The sequence below is a fragment of the Triturus cristatus genome, chromosome 1_1, assembly GCF_964204655.1.
Source record: "Triturus cristatus chromosome 1_1, aTriCri1.1, whole genome shotgun sequence".
NCBI classification, from domain to species: domain Eukaryota; kingdom Metazoa; phylum Chordata; class Amphibia; order Caudata; family Salamandridae; genus Triturus; species Triturus cristatus.
Genome location: NC_140579.1, coordinates 730,713,250 through 730,733,553, shown reverse-complemented (window position 1 = coordinate 730,733,553; position 20,304 = coordinate 730,713,250). Strand labels below are relative to the sequence as shown.

At 44.9% G+C, this 20,304-nt stretch overlaps 1 protein-coding gene across 9 annotated transcripts in view; it reads right to left on the bottom strand.

Annotated features, from left to right (window-relative positions):
* The window catches only part of GPATCH8 (G-patch domain containing 8), an 826,162-nt gene that overhangs the window by 95,768 nt on the left and 710,090 nt on the right, over positions 1-20,304 (bottom strand). For all 9 annotated transcript variants that reach the window (XM_085648525.1, XM_085648516.1, XM_085648544.1 and 6 more), the window contains one exon: positions 10,361-10,491. In XM_085648525.1, the coding sequence (XP_085504651.1) occupies positions 10,361-10,491 (131 nt within the window). The remainder of the gene's footprint in view (positions 1-10,360; positions 10,492-20,304) is intronic.

The window sequence follows — 20,304 nt, the reverse complement described above, 5'->3', positions numbered from 1 at the left end:
CCTGTTTTAGCAACGCCATGTTACAGCAAACGTTTTACACTTTTTGTTACAGAACGTGAAGGTACTGCTTTGTCAGTACTCACGCAGGAACAAGCAGGATCACACAAGCCATGTGCTTATTTTTCTAGTACATTAGATCCCGTAGCTCAGGCTCTTCCTGCGTGCCTGAAATCAGTCGCAGCAACAGCTTTAGCAATCAGACAAAGCGACGCCATAGTGTTAGGACATCAATTGACAGTACAAGTACCACACGCAGTAGAGGTTCTCCTGAACCGGACCCAAACACAACACTTGACTATAGCAAGACTGACGGGTTACGAATTAACATTATTCCAGCCACACATAGAAATCAGACGTTGTAGTACTTTAAATCCTGCCACACTTTTGCCATTAAATGGAACAGACCCATTGGCACATGATTGTATTGAAGTTATTACTATTACGACGAAACCCAGACAAGACTTGACAGATATCCCATTATCAGATCCAGACCTGACATTATATGTAGATGGTTCATGCATGAGAACAAATACAGGAGAATTAGTGGCCGCTTATGCAGTCACAACAGACACTGAAATTATTGAAACAAATTGTATCGATACCTTGTCAGCTCAAGCAGCAGAGCTCATCGCTCTGACACAAGCCTGTATTCAAGCCAAAAATAAGAAAGTCAACATATACACAGATTCACGTTATGCATTCGGAGTAGTCCATGACTTCGGCGTGCTGTGGCGAGAGAGAGGTTATTTAACTTCTCACGGTGCCCACATCCAGCACGGTCCCCTTATTCAAGCTCTGTTAGATGCAATACATCTGCCTACTTCAATATCTATCATGAAGTGCAAAGCCCATACGAAAGTGACGGACATTATTTCTCAGGGTAACGACCTAGCTGACAGAACAGCTAAACAGACTGCTCAGAATCAGACTCGTCTAATTGACACGACAAAGACAATAGTTCCGACACCAACACACTGCATGACAGTTAAGGATCCCGCCCTTGATGTAATTGACATACAGACACATGCTACACCAGAAGAAATAAAGAGATGGACTGAATTAGGAGGGATCCAAACGGATCAAGGATGGATGACGAAGGGAAAATCTATATGGTTTCTCCCCGACTCAATGGTTCAGGTCATCATTAACACAATACATAGTCCAGCGCACCTAGGAGAGAAAGCTATGCTAGACAGTATTCAACACATTTGGTTTAATAAACACTTACGAGCAGCAGCTAAACAGAAAGTACGTACCTGTATGATTTGTTGTCAGTTCAATCCAGGAAAAGGCGTACCTGTAGACCAGGGTGGATTTCAACCCCCCGATCACCCTTTTGAAGTCCTCCAGATGGATTATATCCAGATGGAACGTTGTCGAGGATTCAAATATGTCCTCGTAGTTGTATGCGCTCTTTCCCGGTGGACAGAGGCGTATCCCGTCTCAGATTACACTGCCCCGACCACTGCCAAGCAGTTAGTTTGAGAATTCTTCCCACGGTATGGTTTGCCCCGTATCGTGTACTCAGATAATGGCCAGCCGTTCTCATGGTATGGTTTGCCCCGTATCGTGTACTCAGATAATGGCCAGCCGTTCTCATCCGAGCTAATGAAACATGTTTCACTTCTGTTAGGCTACCAATGGAAATTCCACTGTGTCCGACATCCCGAGGCAGCAGGTCTCGTGGAACGACATAATCAAACTCTGAAAATTAGTCTGTCCAAAGTATGTAGAGAAAAAGGTGTCGACTGGATAGTAGCTTTACCAGTTGCGCTCTTTTACATGAGAATGGTAGCACACTCTCGAACAGGGCTATCTCCGTATGAGGTGATCTTCGGTAGACCGCCAAATATGTGGGGGACGCCCATACCTCGTAAAATAACTGATGTTGATTGTAATATGCTGACAGATTACCTGGCTTCCTTGATGTCTGCACTACAATCTTGTCGTTCACAGGTAGCTGCAGCTTTTCCCGACAACACTGAGGTGAAGCCCCACGACGTGGTTCCGGGGGACCTCGTGTTTGTGAGGAATTTTGACAGGAGGAACCAGCTGGAGCCTCGGTGGCAGTCGCCGAAGCTCGTCTTGTTGACCACAAGGACAGCCGTGAAGATTGAGGGACGTAAAGGGTGGTTGCACTCGAGCCACATCAAAAAATGTTATGGACTACCGTCCGACGTGAACCCTCAGCCCTGCATTCCCTCACAGACTGATTCAAAATTACCCCTGGTTGAACAAACCAAGAATGAAACCTATAAACTGAAACTAAGGTCTAGCAAGTCAGACAATTTGATTGTTTAAGTCCTCTCCAAGGTGAATCGGTTGAATTTGTCTCTGACATGTATCCTCTAGACCGAAATAGAGAGAAAAATGGACAGAAACAGCTCAGGACACATGCGTACTGTAAATCACTTCGTAGTCACTGTATAGTGACATTGTTAATTATGTTTTTTCTAAGTCTTCTGATTATTATCTCCGGTATATTATTACACATGTATTACCCTATCTCCAAGCATGTTTTCAATGCTACTGCCGAACATTCTTTTAGTGAATTACCCCCACATGAGTTGTCCTATAGATTTGCGCTGCGCAACAACACATTCATTAGTATGTTACATCATTCTCATCAGACCAGCAATGCTACAAATTGTTGGATATGTGGCCGACTCCCTCCCTATCAGCAATACAAGGGAGTTCTGCCCCTCTTTCCGTATCCATTCACACACAATGGCTCCTGTGGAGCATGGTTTAGTTTGATTAATTCCCTAGATTCAAATACAGTAGTTTACCAAGACAATTGGGTATGGGGAAACCTGAACCTAGTTTTACTTAAAGTCTGCTACCCTAACAAGGAGGGACTTCCCAAAAGAACAGGAACTGATCTAGAAAATGAAGTATATGGATTAGGTAACTTTACACTTAATCTTATGATCCTGAATATTGAATCCGAAGCTACACCGATCTTGCCCGCTATGTCAGTATTTCCAGTTAGAGGCGAATTATGTGTAAGAAAGAATGGTTCAATACACATGGGCCATAGTAAATGTACCACTGTAATAGAATTCAGCGATAAAGGCAAATCTACATTTAGAGCTTCCCGTCACTCCTACTTCATCTGTGGTCACACCGCATACATACGCCTACCCCTAGATTGGGATGGTACCCGTTACATTGCATTCCTTCTGCCACCTGTTTTCCTAGCCCCGCCTGATTATCATAGGAACACCCATTTAGTACACAATAGACAGCAGAGAGACCTCCCGATTGTCGACTACACTGAAACAGCATGGGAGAAATACACAGATTTCAATAAAGGTTTCTTTCCCTACATAGGTACAGTCACCAATAGCAAGCTGATACGTAGATTAACTAGAACCCTTGAAGCAGTAGTGAATGAAACTACTTCCGCTTTGGGCAACTTAACGGAGGAGCAGTCTGCGATGCGGATCGTTGTTCTCCAAAATCGTCTTGTCCTTGACGTCATTCTGGCCGATAGGGGCGGAGCTTGTAGGGTCATCGGATCAAGTTGCTGTGTTTTCATACCAGAAAACGCGCCGTCAGTATATAAAGCCATAACTCGACTTCATAAGATCGTAAGCCAGATACACCAGAATCCAGGCACCTGGACTTGGTCCGGTTGGTTCTGGAGCGTGTTGTCAGCCTGGGGATGGAGGATCCTATCCTTCCTAGGTATTGGCTTTCTCATACTATTCAGTTGCTGCTTGTGTCTACAATGTGGGCCAGCGATTTGTGGTCTGTGTGCCACATCGTGTATCCCGCCTTCAAATTTTCATTCAAGATCCCGGAAGAAGAAAGAAGAACAAATGATGCTATATGAACAGATTGATGGATTGATGAAGATGGATATTTCATGAGGGTCCGTAGGGGACAAGGAGGGAATGTGGAAATATGAATTTTTATGGTCAATTGTGTCCCCTATCTTAGACCCCAACGGCTCCATGTACATGCTATAAGTACATGTATGTTCCCTCCAGTTCCAGCTATGAAGACGCAAATACATGTGCGTCCAACGTCAACATGCCCTCTTTCAGATCCGCCATGAATGGGTCGAATATTCCATTCCTAAGTATGAAAGGCCACCGACTTTATGTGGTTCACTTTTCTAGTTTTGTAGTTAAGGCGAGTAGGCCCTGAATTCTGCCATCAAGCCTTTCTCTGTTTCTGCCTCTGAAATGCTCCAGCTTGGACCTGCATCCGTGTCCATGAACTTTGTCTTACTCCCTGCGCGGCTAACGGTGCCTGACGCGGCCTGTTGCCTGCCAAAAACTGTATTCAGCCTTCAAGTTATCTGCTCCGCTCCTCATCCAATGCATTCCTGTCTAGTAGTTTAGGTAAACATCCCTCCAGCTACCGAGCAAAAGGCTCGGCCTCGTTGTCTTTTTGCAAGTAATTCATAGCCCCTGTTACTATGAAAGATTCCTGCCCCCTCGCATCGCATGTAGACACATAGACGCTTGTACACGCACTAACAGTCAGTATAGAATAGGATCTGTCCGAGAAGACCCTTCCTTCCAGACAATATAGTTCCTTAAACACAAGATATTAGATATGATTTAGGACTAGGTTGTCCTGACACCCCAGACTTCTGTCTCCACATGTAGGGCCAAATGTCAAGTTCCCTTCACCCTCTAGTTGTACGTCAATCACGCGTCATGCGGCTGCGCGCGCATCTCTGTCAAAATATTTCTGCTGACACTGCAGGATTCTCTTATGGATCCACCCACTTGTGACATCATTTTTAATGACGTTTCTAGTATACGCCTGTATTTACGCCTATTTTTTACGTATGTGTATTCTTATCTGTATTATCAGCTGTTACGCCTCCTGCATCTGTCCTAATGCAATGCTTTCCATATAAATATTGTTACTTGTCAATAATGTATTGCTGATCCCTTCCTGAACCTTCGTGGTGATGGAATATGGTTGCCTAGTTCGAACTATAATTCCTTTGTAAGGAATAAAGCCCTTTCCAGAACCTCTAATACCACGGATTCTGCCTCTTATTTTGACTGAGTTATTCTTACTAGACTTTACCGCATAAAAAATAGTACAGGTAATTTAAATATTTACCACACTCTTTCTATGGCTATCTTTTGTAAGAGTTTCTTGACTTCTTTTCAGAGTTGTATGATCTACACCTTGAAACTGCTTTGGTTTTGGGGGAATTTGTGGTGGTTCTTTGATCAATTCTAAGCAGTATCCATGACGTATCACATTCAAAATCCAATTGTCTGAAGTGATATTTTCCCACTCCTGTGGGTAATTACCTATTCTGTCTCCCACTGTTTTTTTGTTTTGGCAAGTGTTGTTGGTCACTTCACTTGCCTGTTGTTTTTCCCCCTCTGGGAGTTTGGCCTATTCCCCCCTTCCTCGTCCATGATCGGCTGTCTATCAGGATGTTGCCAATGTTAGTAAGAGGTCTGCTGCATGGGCTGGTGTGAGCTACCTTGTCGCTGCTGCTTTTGCTGCCCTGATGTGAAGGGCGCTCTGCCTTCAGGATGGGTTTCCTCTTCTGAAGGAGCCCCTGAAATGTAGAACCCCCCATTGATTTTGCCATTTTGTTGTCCTTTTAGTTGTTGCATGGAACCACTGCCTGTCCAAATAGGGCATCTCCTGTAAATGGCATAAATCATTGAGGCATGTATATTTTCTCTTTCTTTTTGAGGTGGTGGCCCTGAGGGTGTTGCGCTTCCTTGAGGTTGCCACAATTATCGAATCCGCAAGAGTGTTTTCCTGGATATATTTCTGGTCTGGAGTAGACTGCTTGTATTTTTCTACTATAGGTGTTGCAGCCTTTGCAGTGGTTCCCGAAATTCCTCCTTCCCTTGGCCCAGTATCCGTATTACCGTTTGTAGGTATAGGTTTCCATTGTTGAATGGCATTAGGATCTCTAGGAGAAAACACAAGTCTCCTTTTTCTTCCTCTAGCTGGACTCCATATGCTTCAGCAGCCCTTTTGCTTTTGATGAGGCTGTTGTACAGGGAAAGGTCGTCTGGGGACTATGGCCTTGAAGTGTAGTTGTCCACTGCTTTTGGAGATTCGATGTTGAGATCAAGCCACGATTCTTTGTCGAAACCCTTTGCCTCCTCGAGTTTGTACAACTCTCCCTACTCTACTTCGTGAGGTTCCGGAGTTGCTGGAGCCTCCAAGGCAGACTGGTCGCCTTCAGTCTCGGTCGGCATTCAAATATTCTTCAAGGAGTCCAACTCCTTTTTGTAGTGCAGTCTTTTCGGCCTCGAGCCTTCTCTTCTTGCACTCTACTTAGAGGGCTTTCTGATCTGAGCTCCAGCCTCTTTGAGAGTCAACGGTTCTGCTTCTCTCGCCCCCTCTCAAGAGGATGGCATTGTCGAAGATTTCGACTGTGCCTTGCTTCCATCGGTAGCCCTCGGTTCAGATCTGTGTGGCTTTTAGGATTTCGGCAGATCTTCGTTCGATGATTGTTTCAGCAGCCAGGCTGCTTTGTGGGACCTATTGTCCGGGGCCTTTTGACTCCGGGTCTTTCAGTGGCTGGTTACCTTGTGCTTATTCTTTGTGGCGTTCTTTGCCACATGTTTTTTCTCTGCGTCAGCCGCATAGATCTTGGCGTCCGACTCTTCTCTATGAACTGTCTTGGATTCCTCTATGTTCTTGTTGTAGTCACTGAACAGGCCAAGATGCCTCAATGAAACACGCATACTCGGAGTGCTGGCCATGGTGGTGTAGTGCTCCAGCCTCTGTCACTGACGTACCTTTAGAGTCTTGGGTACGAACGCAGCCTGGGTCTCAATCCTGGTCTCGACGATCCTTTGGGAGACCAAGGTCACAGACCACATGGGGGCTCTATGGGCAAACTTGTGTTGGCAGTTGGGAGAGAATATGAAGGGGGTGTTTTCCACAACCCCTACCTGCGTTTACTCTGACCATGTGGTTGGGAGAAAGGGAGTTGGGTTGGGAGAAAGGATTCCCCCTCTCTCGTTGACATACTTCTTGCAGTCTTTAGCAAATTGGTTGATTTTCTTCTAAAATCTCAACCTTTCAGTAAAGCTTCTGGAGCTCCTCCGTTGTTTCCAGACCTAAAGTGGGAAAATGATGCTGAAGATGGAGTCTACGGACAGGAACATTTGGGCACTGTCTGACATCACACAGGGGATGGACATACCACTAAATGGTGGTCGACAAGAGAAAAAAAAAAAAGAAGAATTACGGAAACAACCACAGTATGTCGGAATAATGCACAGCATGTGAATCCAGAAAAGGATTCATGCTGCTGTGGAAATGGGCTTTGCTTGCCCTGAAGGTTATAGAATCTTTCACAAACCGAGGGCTGTTGGAAGAGGAGGAGGAGTTGGAGTGATTTTCAAGGAAAAGTGGAATTTTGCTCTGCTACAGGAAGACGATGTTACAGGGATCGAACTCCTGGGTTTTTCGCTGCAGGAGGCTAAAGCAGGCTACTCACAGGAATGGTCCGCTATAGACCCCAGGAAAAGATACTCAAAATTAAGTACTTCTGGATACTATTACTAATCTGACCTTAACCCACTCTAGAACGATTCTTTTAGGGGATTTTAACTTATGGGACAATGGAAACTTAAGCAACCATTTGAGAAATTTAAGGCAAACGTGTGAATCTCAACTTACAACTGGTACAAGAACTAACTCATCAAGGGGGGCATGTCCTGGATCTCCTGTTCGCTAATCAGACCGAGACTTAAGTGACAGATATACTGCCTCAAAGCTGGACTGATCACTATCTGATCCACTTTAGCATCACGATACCCAGGTCAGAGGATAATTACAACCGATCGGTGATATACCGAAAGGGAAGAGTGGGCCAAATTAGTAAAAAACGGGACTTACCCTACCTTTTCAAACCTAAATCTCTTTGCTCCTATCTCCATAGAGGAAAATTATCAAATAGATCGCAACCACATAGTCGGCACTCTGGACTTGCTAGTCCCAGTAAAAAGACTCAAGAATAGGAATACAGCCTCAGCCCCCTGGTATAAAGAGTAGTGAGCAGCATGCAAGAAGGCTGAGAAAAAATGGAGAAAGAACTACTCAGAGCTGGATAACAAAGAATTGAAATTAGCACAGGCCAGATATAAGGAGTCTATCTCTAAATCATAAGCAGACTTCTATGCCAATTCTATTCTGCAGGCACATAACAGCACAAAAGCTCTCTAACATCTTCAGGGATCTCTCTAGCCCAACTTGTACGAGCAATAAGGTGGCGTCATCGCAGAAACTCTGCGATAAGATTGCCTCCCATTTTGAAGAAAAAATTGCTAAAATTGTTGGAGATCTTTATCCCAACAATAATAGTGACCAGGATAACCTTCCCCAGAAGCTAGACTAAGAACCCCGGGTGGACACCTCCCTGGAATACTTTCAAGCTCTCACAGAGGATTCTTTTAATAACCTTGCTCACCGTGTACCCTCGGGTTCTCCTCTTGACCCCCTCCCACACAGAATTTGGAAAGTATTCGGACAAGAAACCTTCCCTTGGCTGCGACAGATTTGCTACCAATCCTTGGAAGAAGGAGTGGTTCCGGAGGTATGGAAGCAAGTAGTAGTGACACCTCTGCTCAAGAAATCCTCACTGGACCCCACGATTCCAGCAAACTTTAGACCTATCCCCCACCTGCCATACCGGATTAAAATCCTGGAGAAAGCAGTCAGTGAAACCTTATCATGCGATCTCGAGGATAACCATCTGCTGGATAGGGACCAATTTGGGTTTCGCCCAGGTCGCGGCACCGAGACTGCTCTGGCAACCGTAATGGACAACCTACGAATTCGAGCCGACAATGGGAATGCTACCGTCCTAGTGTTACTGGACATGTCGGCTGCATTAGATACGGTGAGCCATACAGTACTGGTGGAAAGACTGGAGAAGATAGGGGTGAAAGGACGGGCTCTACAGTGGTTACAGTCTTATCTATCCGGAAGACAACAGGTGGTGACCATGACACCGTTCACTTCCAGTAAGTCTCCAGTACACCATGGGGTGCCGCAGGGCTCTGCAATCAGCCCTATTCTTTTTAATATCTATTTACGGCCCCGGTTCCCCATTATCTTTTGGAATTGACCTGGTCAACTACGCTGATGACACTCAATTGATGTTCTCCCTGGAAGGGAAACAAGCGGTATCCATGGATGCGTTCCAGGACTGTATACGTAAGACGGCTGGATGGCTCAGGAAAAATTAATTACAATTTAAAGGGGGGAAAAACAGAGGTGGTATACTGTTCCACTGCTAGATTGTCTCAATATCTACCATTGGAGTTCAAGCTCACCCCTGAGGAGGAACCCATGGCTCCAGTCAATTCGGTGCGCAATTTGGGGGTCTTGGTAGATAATCTCCAAACGGAGTCACAGGCTAACAAAACCATTGGCGTGTGCTTTTCTTTGATGAGCATGCTACGGCAGATCCTCCTGCTACTTCCAAAGGATTCTTGCTCCCTCGTAGTAAGGAATATAGTCCTGAGTAGGCTGGACTACTGCAACTCCCTGTACTTGGGAGCACCACAATATAGCTTTCAGGGGTTGCAGAGAGCCCAGTCCATGGCAGCAAAGTTGGCGCTAAATAGGCAGCGTAGGTCTTCTACAACTCTGGCCTTGAGATCTTCATTGGCTGCCTATTAAGGAAAGAGTTTGTTTTAAAATCGCTCAGTATTGTATACAGAGCAGTACATGACTTGGGCCCAGTCCCATTGCAGGAGAAGTTTACTTGGTGTAACTCCAAGAGGCAGCTTCGCTCCTCTAGTGCAAATCTGAGGACTACCAGATTTAAACGTTCTAGGAAGGGGGCAGAGCTTTTAGTGTGGCTGCCGCACACTTATGGAACAAGCTGCCCCAGAGCACTATACAAGCCAATTCCCTGACCGAGTTCAGAAAGTCTGAAAACCTGGCTCTTCCCAAGGACGGAACTTTAGTTTTCTCCATCGTCATTTCGGTCTGCTCATATGGCGGTCTCACTCAAGTCTAAGTGCCAGGATACCCACAGGGTGGCAGTTTGCGCTATATAAGAACCTAATACAATACAAAACTGCATGGCATGTTTGAAATGGCTATTGCTCCATCTACATAAGGATAGTGAAAACAGCAATGCAGACAGCTCCTTTCCATAAGAACTTCTAATGAAGTGGAAGCAATTAAAATTGTAAATCTTAGCCTGGAGAACTGAAGAGTGATTCAGGAGTGTAGCATTCCATTCTTCCAAACATGACCAAAGGAATGGCATTAGACAAGAAATACTGAAAGGGTGTCTTGCAATATACACAGCAATCTTATAAACCTGACCTCTGCAGCAGAGATCAGCAGAAGAGGAAACTGGGGAGAGTCTTTACTAAACACATACCATTCAGATTGCTTCCTCTGCTCTGCTAGCTCCAATAGGCGCCTCAAAGCCTTCTCCTGCTTCTTCTCATCTTTGCGTGATCTTGAAGAAATGTTACGAGCAAATTCTCTCTGCTTTAGATCCTTTAGCCTCTACATAAAGAGAAAAGTTAAATAGTGAGTTGAATACGAGTTACAGAAGACATTTTTACCAAATTATTTTACCATCATTAAGCCTTTCCACTATATACTATGGTTGAAAAGGTACCCAAATTGGTTCAAGCACAGTGGAAGGGACCATATGAAGCACATTAAGCATCTCCTGTTGAGAAGGTTAAGATGGAAATCTAATAAAATTACTTACCTTCAGTAATGGTCTTTCAGGAGGATACTCTAATCGAAGATTCCTCGCCTTGTGAATATTCCACAGGCACCAGACAGGATCCAGAAACGTTCAGAGAAATATTGCTGTGCACCAGTAGATGGCATCGCACGGAACCGCGCCAAAATCATTGTGCTCAAATGTAAATCCAACTTTGGCATCACAAAGGGCTTTAGTGGAAAGAAATGTTGTAAACCTTTCAAAATTCTCACCAAAAGGGGTTTTTAAACAATGAAGGGTGATCCGGCAACCACAAAAAGCAGACAGAGCCGACAAATAGCCTTTAACAGTGCCTAGAACAAGTCCTCATTGGGTAAGGGACAAAATAAACCAAAACAGTCAGACAACTTGACCTACAGTGGATTTATCTAGTGGATGCTGTAAACTAAACTACAAACTCATCCTAAGGACTAGCGCACACAGTTGTCGCCAGACGCCTCGCCGCCAACATGAAAACTACAGGAGGAGGTCATTTTCTGATGCTAAATCACCAGGCATGAATATGTAGATTAGGCAGTCACAGTTGAGGCACCCCGCCCTGCTGCAACAAAATATCCTCCTGAAACTGTAGCTTGATCAGAAAACAGATGTCTCATGCCCAGGAGTTCGGTGCACCACACTCTCCTGGCCAATCAAATGCCACCAAGATGACTGGGGCTGGTCGTTCCTGATCTTCAGAACTCTGGGCAGGAGTAGCATTGAGAGGGAAGGCATACAAGAGACACGAGCCCCACTCTAGATGGAATGCATCTCAGCGACAGACCTCCTTGGGAACTACAACATGAAAAAGGGCACACATTGAGCATTCTCGTGGTGGTGAAAAGATCGCACCAAGGTTCTCACCATTGATGAAAATACACACTGCACCACTTCCAGGTGTTAATGCCATTCATGGGTTCTGTAGGCATCGGTGGTTGAGTCTGTAAGGCTAGGCATTTAGAGATTCCACCAGGTGGTTCACCACCATAAAATTCTTTGGTAGTCCAGCCCCATAGCGGAGGTGTTGCCATTAATACCTGTACCAGCTTTCTTCTAATGGTGGACAGGAAGGCAATTTAACGGCAAGCAAATCGCCATCAGCTACATCAAATTGATGTGTATTGAGCTGCAACCAGAGACATGAAGACTGCTATCTCCACCTCTCCCAGATGGCCTCCCCATCTCAGAAGAAAGGTAAGGTATCCATGATAACTGTCAAATCTGGATGAGGTAAGGAGAGGTGTCTGCCAATCACAGTCCAGCAGCCACAACAGCAGATCTTTTGTAGTCTCCTCCGAAATCTGGATACATATTGGGAGCATCTGCAAAGGAGTGAGGTGTGACTTTGGCACATGGTTCGCTGTCTTCTGGAGGTGGTTGATGACTGCCTGGAGCAAGCCTGCCATCAACATCCAGTTCTCAAGGTAGGGGAAGACTGGTACCCCATTCTCTGAAGCTGTTCTGCATCCACTGCCATCATGTTCATGAACTGGTGAGGTTGAAAGTGAGCACCACAAACTGAAAATGCTCCTGGCCAACTGCAAACCGCAGGTAGTACCTGGGGGCCTGCAGGACAGGTATATGGCCTGCGTCCTTTGGAACAAAGAAGTAGCACGAGTAACACCCAGTTCCTACTTAAATTGCTGGAACCTTCAGCACTTCCTGATGATGGAGACATGTCCATCAGTAAAATGGACATGTGATCCTGTGTCAGCCATCCTAATGATTGAGTAGGAAGAAAAATGGGAGGGGGAAGCCCCGATTGACAATTTGGGGTACCCACTTGTCTGGTGCAATGGCTTGCCACCCTTGGAGAAAATGCTTGATTCTGACCCCCAAAAAGGAGGCTGTGTGCCACAAAGGGGACACTGAAGAGGTTTTGCGGCTGCAGCTGTGTGTGGAGCAGGGGACAAATCTGCCTGCTACCCTAATTTTCCGGGCAATGCTTTCTAAGCCATGTCTTCAACCATGAACCTGTTGGGCTAGCGGCGGACTCTGACCTGATCGGTACTGGTAACCCCCTACTGTTGCCTTGAAAGGGGTGGAATTGTTGATGTGGCCTGCTTTCTTTACAACGTTCCAGGGCAGAGCACGCTTTTTCACCAAAAAGTTGAACCATTTTATTTTATTTATTTATAGAGCGCGACATTCATCCCAGGGGATATCAAGGCGCTAATAGCGAAAAAGATGGTAATATGCTGCTGGTACAGGCAAGTAGGTGTTAGTTTTTAGGGAACAGAGGAGTTCAGTTTTTTCCAGAACTCCAGATAGTTGGATGCGAGTCGTAGGTCTATGGGGAGATCATTCCATCTCTTGGCTGCCAGATATGAGAAGGAGCGCCCTCCGGACCTTTCTTTATACGTTTTGTTCTGGCTAGTGCTAGATATGAAGACCGTAGGTTCCTTGTAGGGACATAGAACTCGATTTTCCTCTTAAGTATTTTGGGGCCGTTTTGGAATAGTGCTCTGTGAACGTGGCTGAGCAATTTAAAAACAGCTCCTTGGCGCATGGGGAGCCAGTGCAGGTCTTTCATGCACTTGGATGCTGAGCTTAGTCTGCTTTTATTGCACACTAGCTTGGCTGCGGCCTTTTGAAGTACCTGTAACCGCGTGAAGAGAAACTCATCATGCCCACAAACCGTAGTCAAGTTGTCTCATAAGCAGGGCCTGCGTGACTGTTCTTCTACAGTCTAGTGGGATCCATGGAAAAAGCCTGTGTAGCAGTTTTAAGGTGGCAAAACCCTTGCCACAAAGGGCCCGCACATGGTCCTTCATGGATAAGGTGTCATCTATGAAGATGCCCAAATTCATTGCGCATTGCTTAAGGATTGGAGCAGCCCCAAGTGTTTGTGGCCACCACGTGGCATCCCAAATCCACTAGGCCCCTCCAAAGAGCAAGATTTCTGTTTTCCCTGCGTTTAGTTTCAAGCAGTGCTTCTGCATCCACATTGTGCCATTTCTGGGAGACAATTATGTAGCTTTATTTTGGTGACTTCAGGTCTTTCCTCAAGACCTACCATTAGCTGTGTGTTGTCTGTATAGGAGCAGATGCCAATTCCCCACTTTCTACTAATTTCCGCCAGGGATGAAACGTACGTGTTAAATAAAGTGGGGCTTAGCGATGCTCCCTGCCACACACCACAGCCGATGGTATTGGGTTTGGATTGGAAATGACCTAGTCGAACAGTTTGTGTTCGGTTACTGAGAAACAAGCCGAGCCATTTTAGCGCTGTAGAGTGGACTCCCTTTTTATGAAGGGTTTCCAGCATTCTGTTATGGGAGACCGTGTTGAATGCTGCAGACAGGTCTAAAAGTATCAAAGCTACGGCTCCCTGGTCAGTACAGGACCTGATGTTATCCGATACTGCCAGTAGCGTTGCTTCAGTGCTGTTGGTAGCCCTGAAACCCGTCTGCGAGGGGTCCAACAGGTCATTAGATTCAAGGTAATTAGATAATTGTCTGTTCACCAGCTTCTCCAGAACTTTAGATAGGTATGGGAGTTGGGAGATTGGGCGATAGTTTTCGGGATTGAGAACGTCTGTTCCTGGCTTTTTAATCAAAGGAGCCATTAAATGGCATGTCCATCAGGGATGCCTAGACCTTCACAGAGAAGCCTGTATACCTCATATAGGCATGGCACCAAACTGATATACAGGAGCCAATTGCCTAACTTAAGCAGTCAGTTGTGTCCAGGCCAGAGCGAATCACAAACTTAGCTGCATCGCAGCCATTCTGGTTAGCCTGGTTGAGGGACCTCAGACATTGCCCAGAAAAGCTAGTAACACTTAGGCCACCGAGTCCCACAAGAGTTCGAGAGTTGTGGGAAGAGGCAGATACCAGTTTTGATTTTTTGTGCTTCTTGTATTTACTCGAAAGACTGATTGCGACAATGATCTGCTGCAGGAGCGACTTCAGGAATAGGACCTTCCTTTTGACCTCTGCAAGTCACAAAATGGAGTTTTCCGATGTTTGGCTTAACCTCACAGTCACGTACGGCCTTTGCATTCATCTAGGTGCAGTCGTTGTAGGCCCTGAAATCGTGCTCGCACCTCATGCACCACAACCACAGCTTCCTAAGGGTCTATCACAGACATCTGTTTGCAACAGTTCCTACAAGGCATGAACTCTGTTGTCTAAGGAGGGGACACCATCTTGCACACCAGAAAATGATTTTGCGCAAAGATCGCCAAGAAGTAGCTCCAGATACACACCCAAAAGCGCAGAAAGGAACGAATGTCAGCGAGCATGGGTGACGCTTATATAAAGCTCCACTTTTCACTTCCGAGTGGAATGACGTTGGTGCAGAGCCTGGTGAAGTCATCTTCCAGCTCACAGAAGTACTGCTCTAAAAGTTTCCGGGTCCAGTTTGATGCCTTGGGAATATTCACAAGGTGAGGAAGCTGTGGTTGTAAGTATGCATCAGAACTTTAATTTTCAAGTAGGCGTACCATTCTGCTTCCGCTACGTTTACATACAAAAAATATATTTGTTAAAGCAATTAATGACAACCAGTGTGATCTTGAATACACAATGTATACACTACAAAAAACAATGCGTGATTCACACTAAGGTTTTGTATCTGTATGCAACATATAGTACCAATGAACAGTGGGTAGCTTTTTGGGAAAGCCCAGAAACTGGCTAGAAGTTCCTTATCCAGAGGGGAACATTGATTCAGTCTGTGGTTAGCTGAAGACGACGAGAAGTAGAAACTCAAATTGTGTTAATTCACAGGCAAAAGTGTCTTTGCATTAAAGAACTGTGAACAAAGTAGGTAGGTCCTTGGGAATCTATGGCCTTAGTGACTGAGGGAAATTTGACGAAATACGTTTAATATAATCCTAAGAACCACTTATCTGAACAGATAACCATAAGCTCAAGATTCACAGAACGGGGTTTACCCACCTTCCTAGTGAGAAGTATACGCAAGTACTAGTGACACCACTTTACACTGCATTGAGCAAGGCTGAATGAGTACAAGCAGAGGTTGTAACTTAGCAGTTTCTTGTGTTAAGATTTACATTTTGACCATGGCTAACTGACTAACTAGGAATGTTAAATATCTGGTGTCAAATGAAAGTTATTTGTAATTCACAGTTCATTACGGTCATATTCTTTAAATGCCTACAAGCAGTATCTGCATCTATGTGTGGCATCCTGGAAACACTTGTCAAACAAACCCCCTTCCTTAATTAGTAACCTACTTTTTTCTACAGTGCTTACATAACAGCCTTTTCCACTAAGACAAGCCTTCCTCATTAGCTCCATGAAATACTGTATATGTAGGGGGGCAGGGATGGTAAGGAGGGGGGAATCTGGCAAGTTCTTAAAAAGAAACTTTTTTATACTGAATTCCAAACGACTTGAACACAATACCCTAAAAGTTCTCAATTTTCTAGTTGTAGTTAATAGGAAAATTTATATGGTGTGGAGGATATCACATCCTCACTATAAATCCTATTTCAGACCGGAAAAGCCATACGTCATAATCTGGTAGACTAAACTTCAGGATGCCAAGATCTTTCTGCCTTTGCCATCGGTAGTGGAGTAAAAAAGTCAGCTAGTTTAAGGAGACCAGGAACCACAATCAAAATCTTTTTTTTTTTTCTGAGTACTGTATTTAGAAAAATGGGTGATGGAAGAGATTTTAAAGATAGGTTTTTAGGTCTCAGCTAGCGAAGGCTGCGCTTGCGCAGTCTCGCTTACGAGATTTAATGTTTTCCAGTAGTGGGGCTTGAACCGGCCCCTCTTCTCCATTGGCTGGCCTCTTAAATGCTGGTCAGCCATTGGAGAAGAGCTTTGTCTGTCAATTCAAGCCCCGTCTTTCGGATTCGGGGGTTTGTTTTTTCGCTTCTTTCTCTTTAAGCCCAGTCCCTTTTACACTGGTGGGCGTGTTTTTTTTTTTTTTTTTCTTACAGGGACGTTCGTGTTTATTCGTGTCTCTTTGCTGGGATGTACAGAGCGATTTCCGAACAAGTCGTCACGGCGGTGACATAGACGGTATATATAACGGCAGCTTCACAACAAGGAAGTTAATCACAAAACCGGAAGAGAGACAAAGGCAGCGAAGGAGCGGAAACAAGCGAGAGAAAGACACTGAGGGTTTCAGGAAGCTAAAAAGCATCAGGAAAGCGAAGCACAGTACACGAGGTGTGGGAGCGTACGGGTCAACATGAACAACAAAGGTATGGCGTCGTCCCGAAGGGGCGGGGCCTGAAGCAACGGAGTAGGGGCAGCACAGGGTGCTCATGTGGGGACCCACTGATACAGTTTAGTGCCTGGACTTAACTATGGGGAAGTACCGTAGCAGATTTGGAGGCGGGCGCGTTTATTCCCGAAGTGTTGGAGCGTACGGGTCAACATGAACAACAAAGGTATGGCGTCGTCCCGAAGGGGCTAGACGGTATATATAACGGCAGCTTCACAACAAGGAAGCTCATCACAAAACCGGAAGAGAGACAAAGGCAGCGAAGGAGCGGAAACAAGTGAGAGAAAGATACAGAGGGTTTTAGGAAGCTAAAAAGCATCAGGAAAGCGAAGCACAGTACACGAAGTGCGGGAGCGTACAGGTCAACATGAACAACAAAGGTATGGCGTTGTCCCGAAGGGGCGGGGCTTGAAGCAACGGAGTGGGGGCAGCACAGGGTGCTCATGTTGGGACCTACTGATACCGTTTAGTGCCCGGACTTAGCTTTGGGCAGATTTGGAGGCGGGCGTGTTTATTCCCGGCCACAGCAAGGCTGTCGTAGGCATTGGGCGGGGCCTCCGCACTCTCCGGTTTTTCGAACACCCCGAAATGGTGTGGTGCGAGCTCTAAAAGCATATTGGAATACATATGAAATGCCATGCATGCCAGTCTTCTCTGGCACTCTGTCTGATGCCTGGCCTCTAAATGCCTCACATTAATGCTTGACTGAAAGGGATCCCTACATCTTTAGCATGGCAGTGTAGTAGTCCTGTTAGGCACTATAACATATCATGAAAATCTTCGTGTTTTTACGTACTTTTTAAAAAATTGAAATGCGTTGATCGTGTTACCTTCCCAACTACCCTGCGTGACTGGGTCTATTCATCATGCCATGTTCCAGTAGTCTCACATGGGTTGTGTAATTAACACAAGGTGATCCGGCGCGTGATCTGCAATAGATCAATGTTGGAATTAAATACATGAGCTTTATTGGCTGTAAGCCAAACGAGACGGTGAGTTGGCCCACCTAATAAGCAGTCTTTGGCGGGGTGGAGGGATTTTCGCATTCACACGAATTAGGATTGAAGGCTTTTCTGAAGCATCTGGCTTCCAGATCTTATTTCCTGAAAAATGTGGCTTACTTGTAGATCGTTTCTTCGGGTTATATTTGCGAATGTTTGCGTAGATGGTGTTGAGTAGCCTAAACGTGGGAAGATGGATGCTGTTATTGCCTATAAATTAACGTCCGTCCACCTGGAAAAGCGTAGACATCTTGAACAAGCTGGCTGATAATTAGTACTTCGCCACTGTGGACCGAGGGCGAACTGGTGGGTGATCCAACGACCTCCAAGTCCCTTTACTCTCAGGGTTTGTGTGTGGGCCTGCCTATGTGGTTGAGTCAAAACAATGAAGGCAGAGTATGAGATCTGCTCCCCAATAAGAGAATCTTATTTAATCCACTTAAGTAGAAAACACTCCTTTTATCTCAATGAGCATTGGCAGTGCCAATAGGTCTTTTTTTGCTTTTTTGACTCCTGGTCAAAACAGTCTGCTGCATTGGAAGGAAAAAGAAAACATTACTTTCTGTATACAGCTCATCTAGCGAAAAATGATTTTGTGAGACTGATGCAGAGTACATTTGAGTTCTAAAACAGCCCCTCGGTGTTGCAGTGCAACCACTCCACCTGGACTGATAAGTCAAACTTCCAAGAGTCAGGTGAGCGTGAAATATTTTTCTGGCTGAAGTCAAAGCCCAGTTTGTATATTTTAAAGAATTGCAAGAGTAACTGTTGCATCCACATTCATGGCAGACTTTGCTTTCCAGATAAGCAGTGATATTTGCTTTATACACCCACTCTCGGAGACAAAGGTACCATTTACAATACCGATAACTCGCACCAGTGCAAATGCAATAGATTTTGCAGTTATAAAAAAGCAATAGGTCTCGCATTTGAGAGAGATTAAGCTATTGACATTGTAAATAAGCATGCCGTTTCTTTAAATGTTTTAAAAACAAAAACAAACAAAAATAATGTCATGAGCAATGCCAATAGCTCTAACTTTAACAATGCAGAGACCACTGCATTGTAAATGCTTGTTAATCTCTTCATGAAGTGGGACAAGGCAATCGGCCATTAAAAGATCAATGCAGCCAAACTATTCAGCTTGAACAACCTGACTTAGTTTGCCTTCTACAATCCTCTTCATAAAGAGGGAGAACAAACCATTACTTGTCTATCGAGCTTCATGGTTGGGCAAGGAGTATGACCCACCCACATGTATTCATACTAAAGCCAGACCGCCGTCATGAAGGATTTTAAAATGTAATCTTATCATCAATTGGAAACCAATGCAGTCTTTGAAGAGACTGGATAATAAGTTTCCAACAACTGACGTCAAACATTGCTCTGCCACCAAATAAAAAAAAAGGTTTTGTTGTGACAAATAGTTTTCTTAGCATTATTAAATAGGGTGCCGCAGAAATCAAGTTTTAAACCACTATAAGATTGAAAGTGCCTTGCTCTTCTTCCGACATAAAAGACCGGCATTCTGATATGAAACTTGCATGTCTCAGTTAAACAGGGAGGACAGGAGCAACAGTGTCAACACACACCTACACATGTGACCAGTAACTATCTAGAAAAAGGGCATCACAAGGATAATATAAAATGGGTGATTCTTGAAAAACTGACCGACAATGGGGACCAACATACTTATAACAGCGTAGTTAAGGAACAAAGATGGATATACAAGCTCTGTATCCATACGACATGCCTTAATGACGAGAATTCCTAGACTCAGTTTGTTTGCTAATCCTGACAGTGGTCACTTTCTATCCTCGCAGGTTTTAGAGGAATGTACCATATCTTAACATACTCTATACAATGGGGCTTTTCCTCCAATCCAAGTCTGCAGTAATAGGAGTCCTGTCTACATCCTTCATGTGTGGTCCCCCACCACACCCTAAACCACAACCTTATGATTCTTAACCTATTCAAGTCTTTTGGGCAACCATTTAAAGACCTTTGTGTATTAGTTGAGGACTACAATGACACTGGAGGATCCATTGCCTATCCATTTCTTACCAGTTTATCAATATCTATGTAATCATACATTTCACTCATAAGTAATAAGCATGGGTGTTGCAATTATTTCACTTATATCCCATAATATTCCCCTTACTCTGAAGTCATGGGGGGGGGAGACTGGCAATCAAGAGGCCATCATACCAAGAACGTATGACTGTCTTGACTGTTACCCGACCATCTGGTTGAAAACGGGAGCAACGTGTAAAAGGCTTCAACCTCCATGTGGAACTGGAGAAGGCTCTCCCTATCACATTGTTGAGGATCGCCTCTAAAGAGGGTTGGATTTGAAGGTGCTGGAGGTGAGACTTTGTTGTACTGATTGTGAACCCT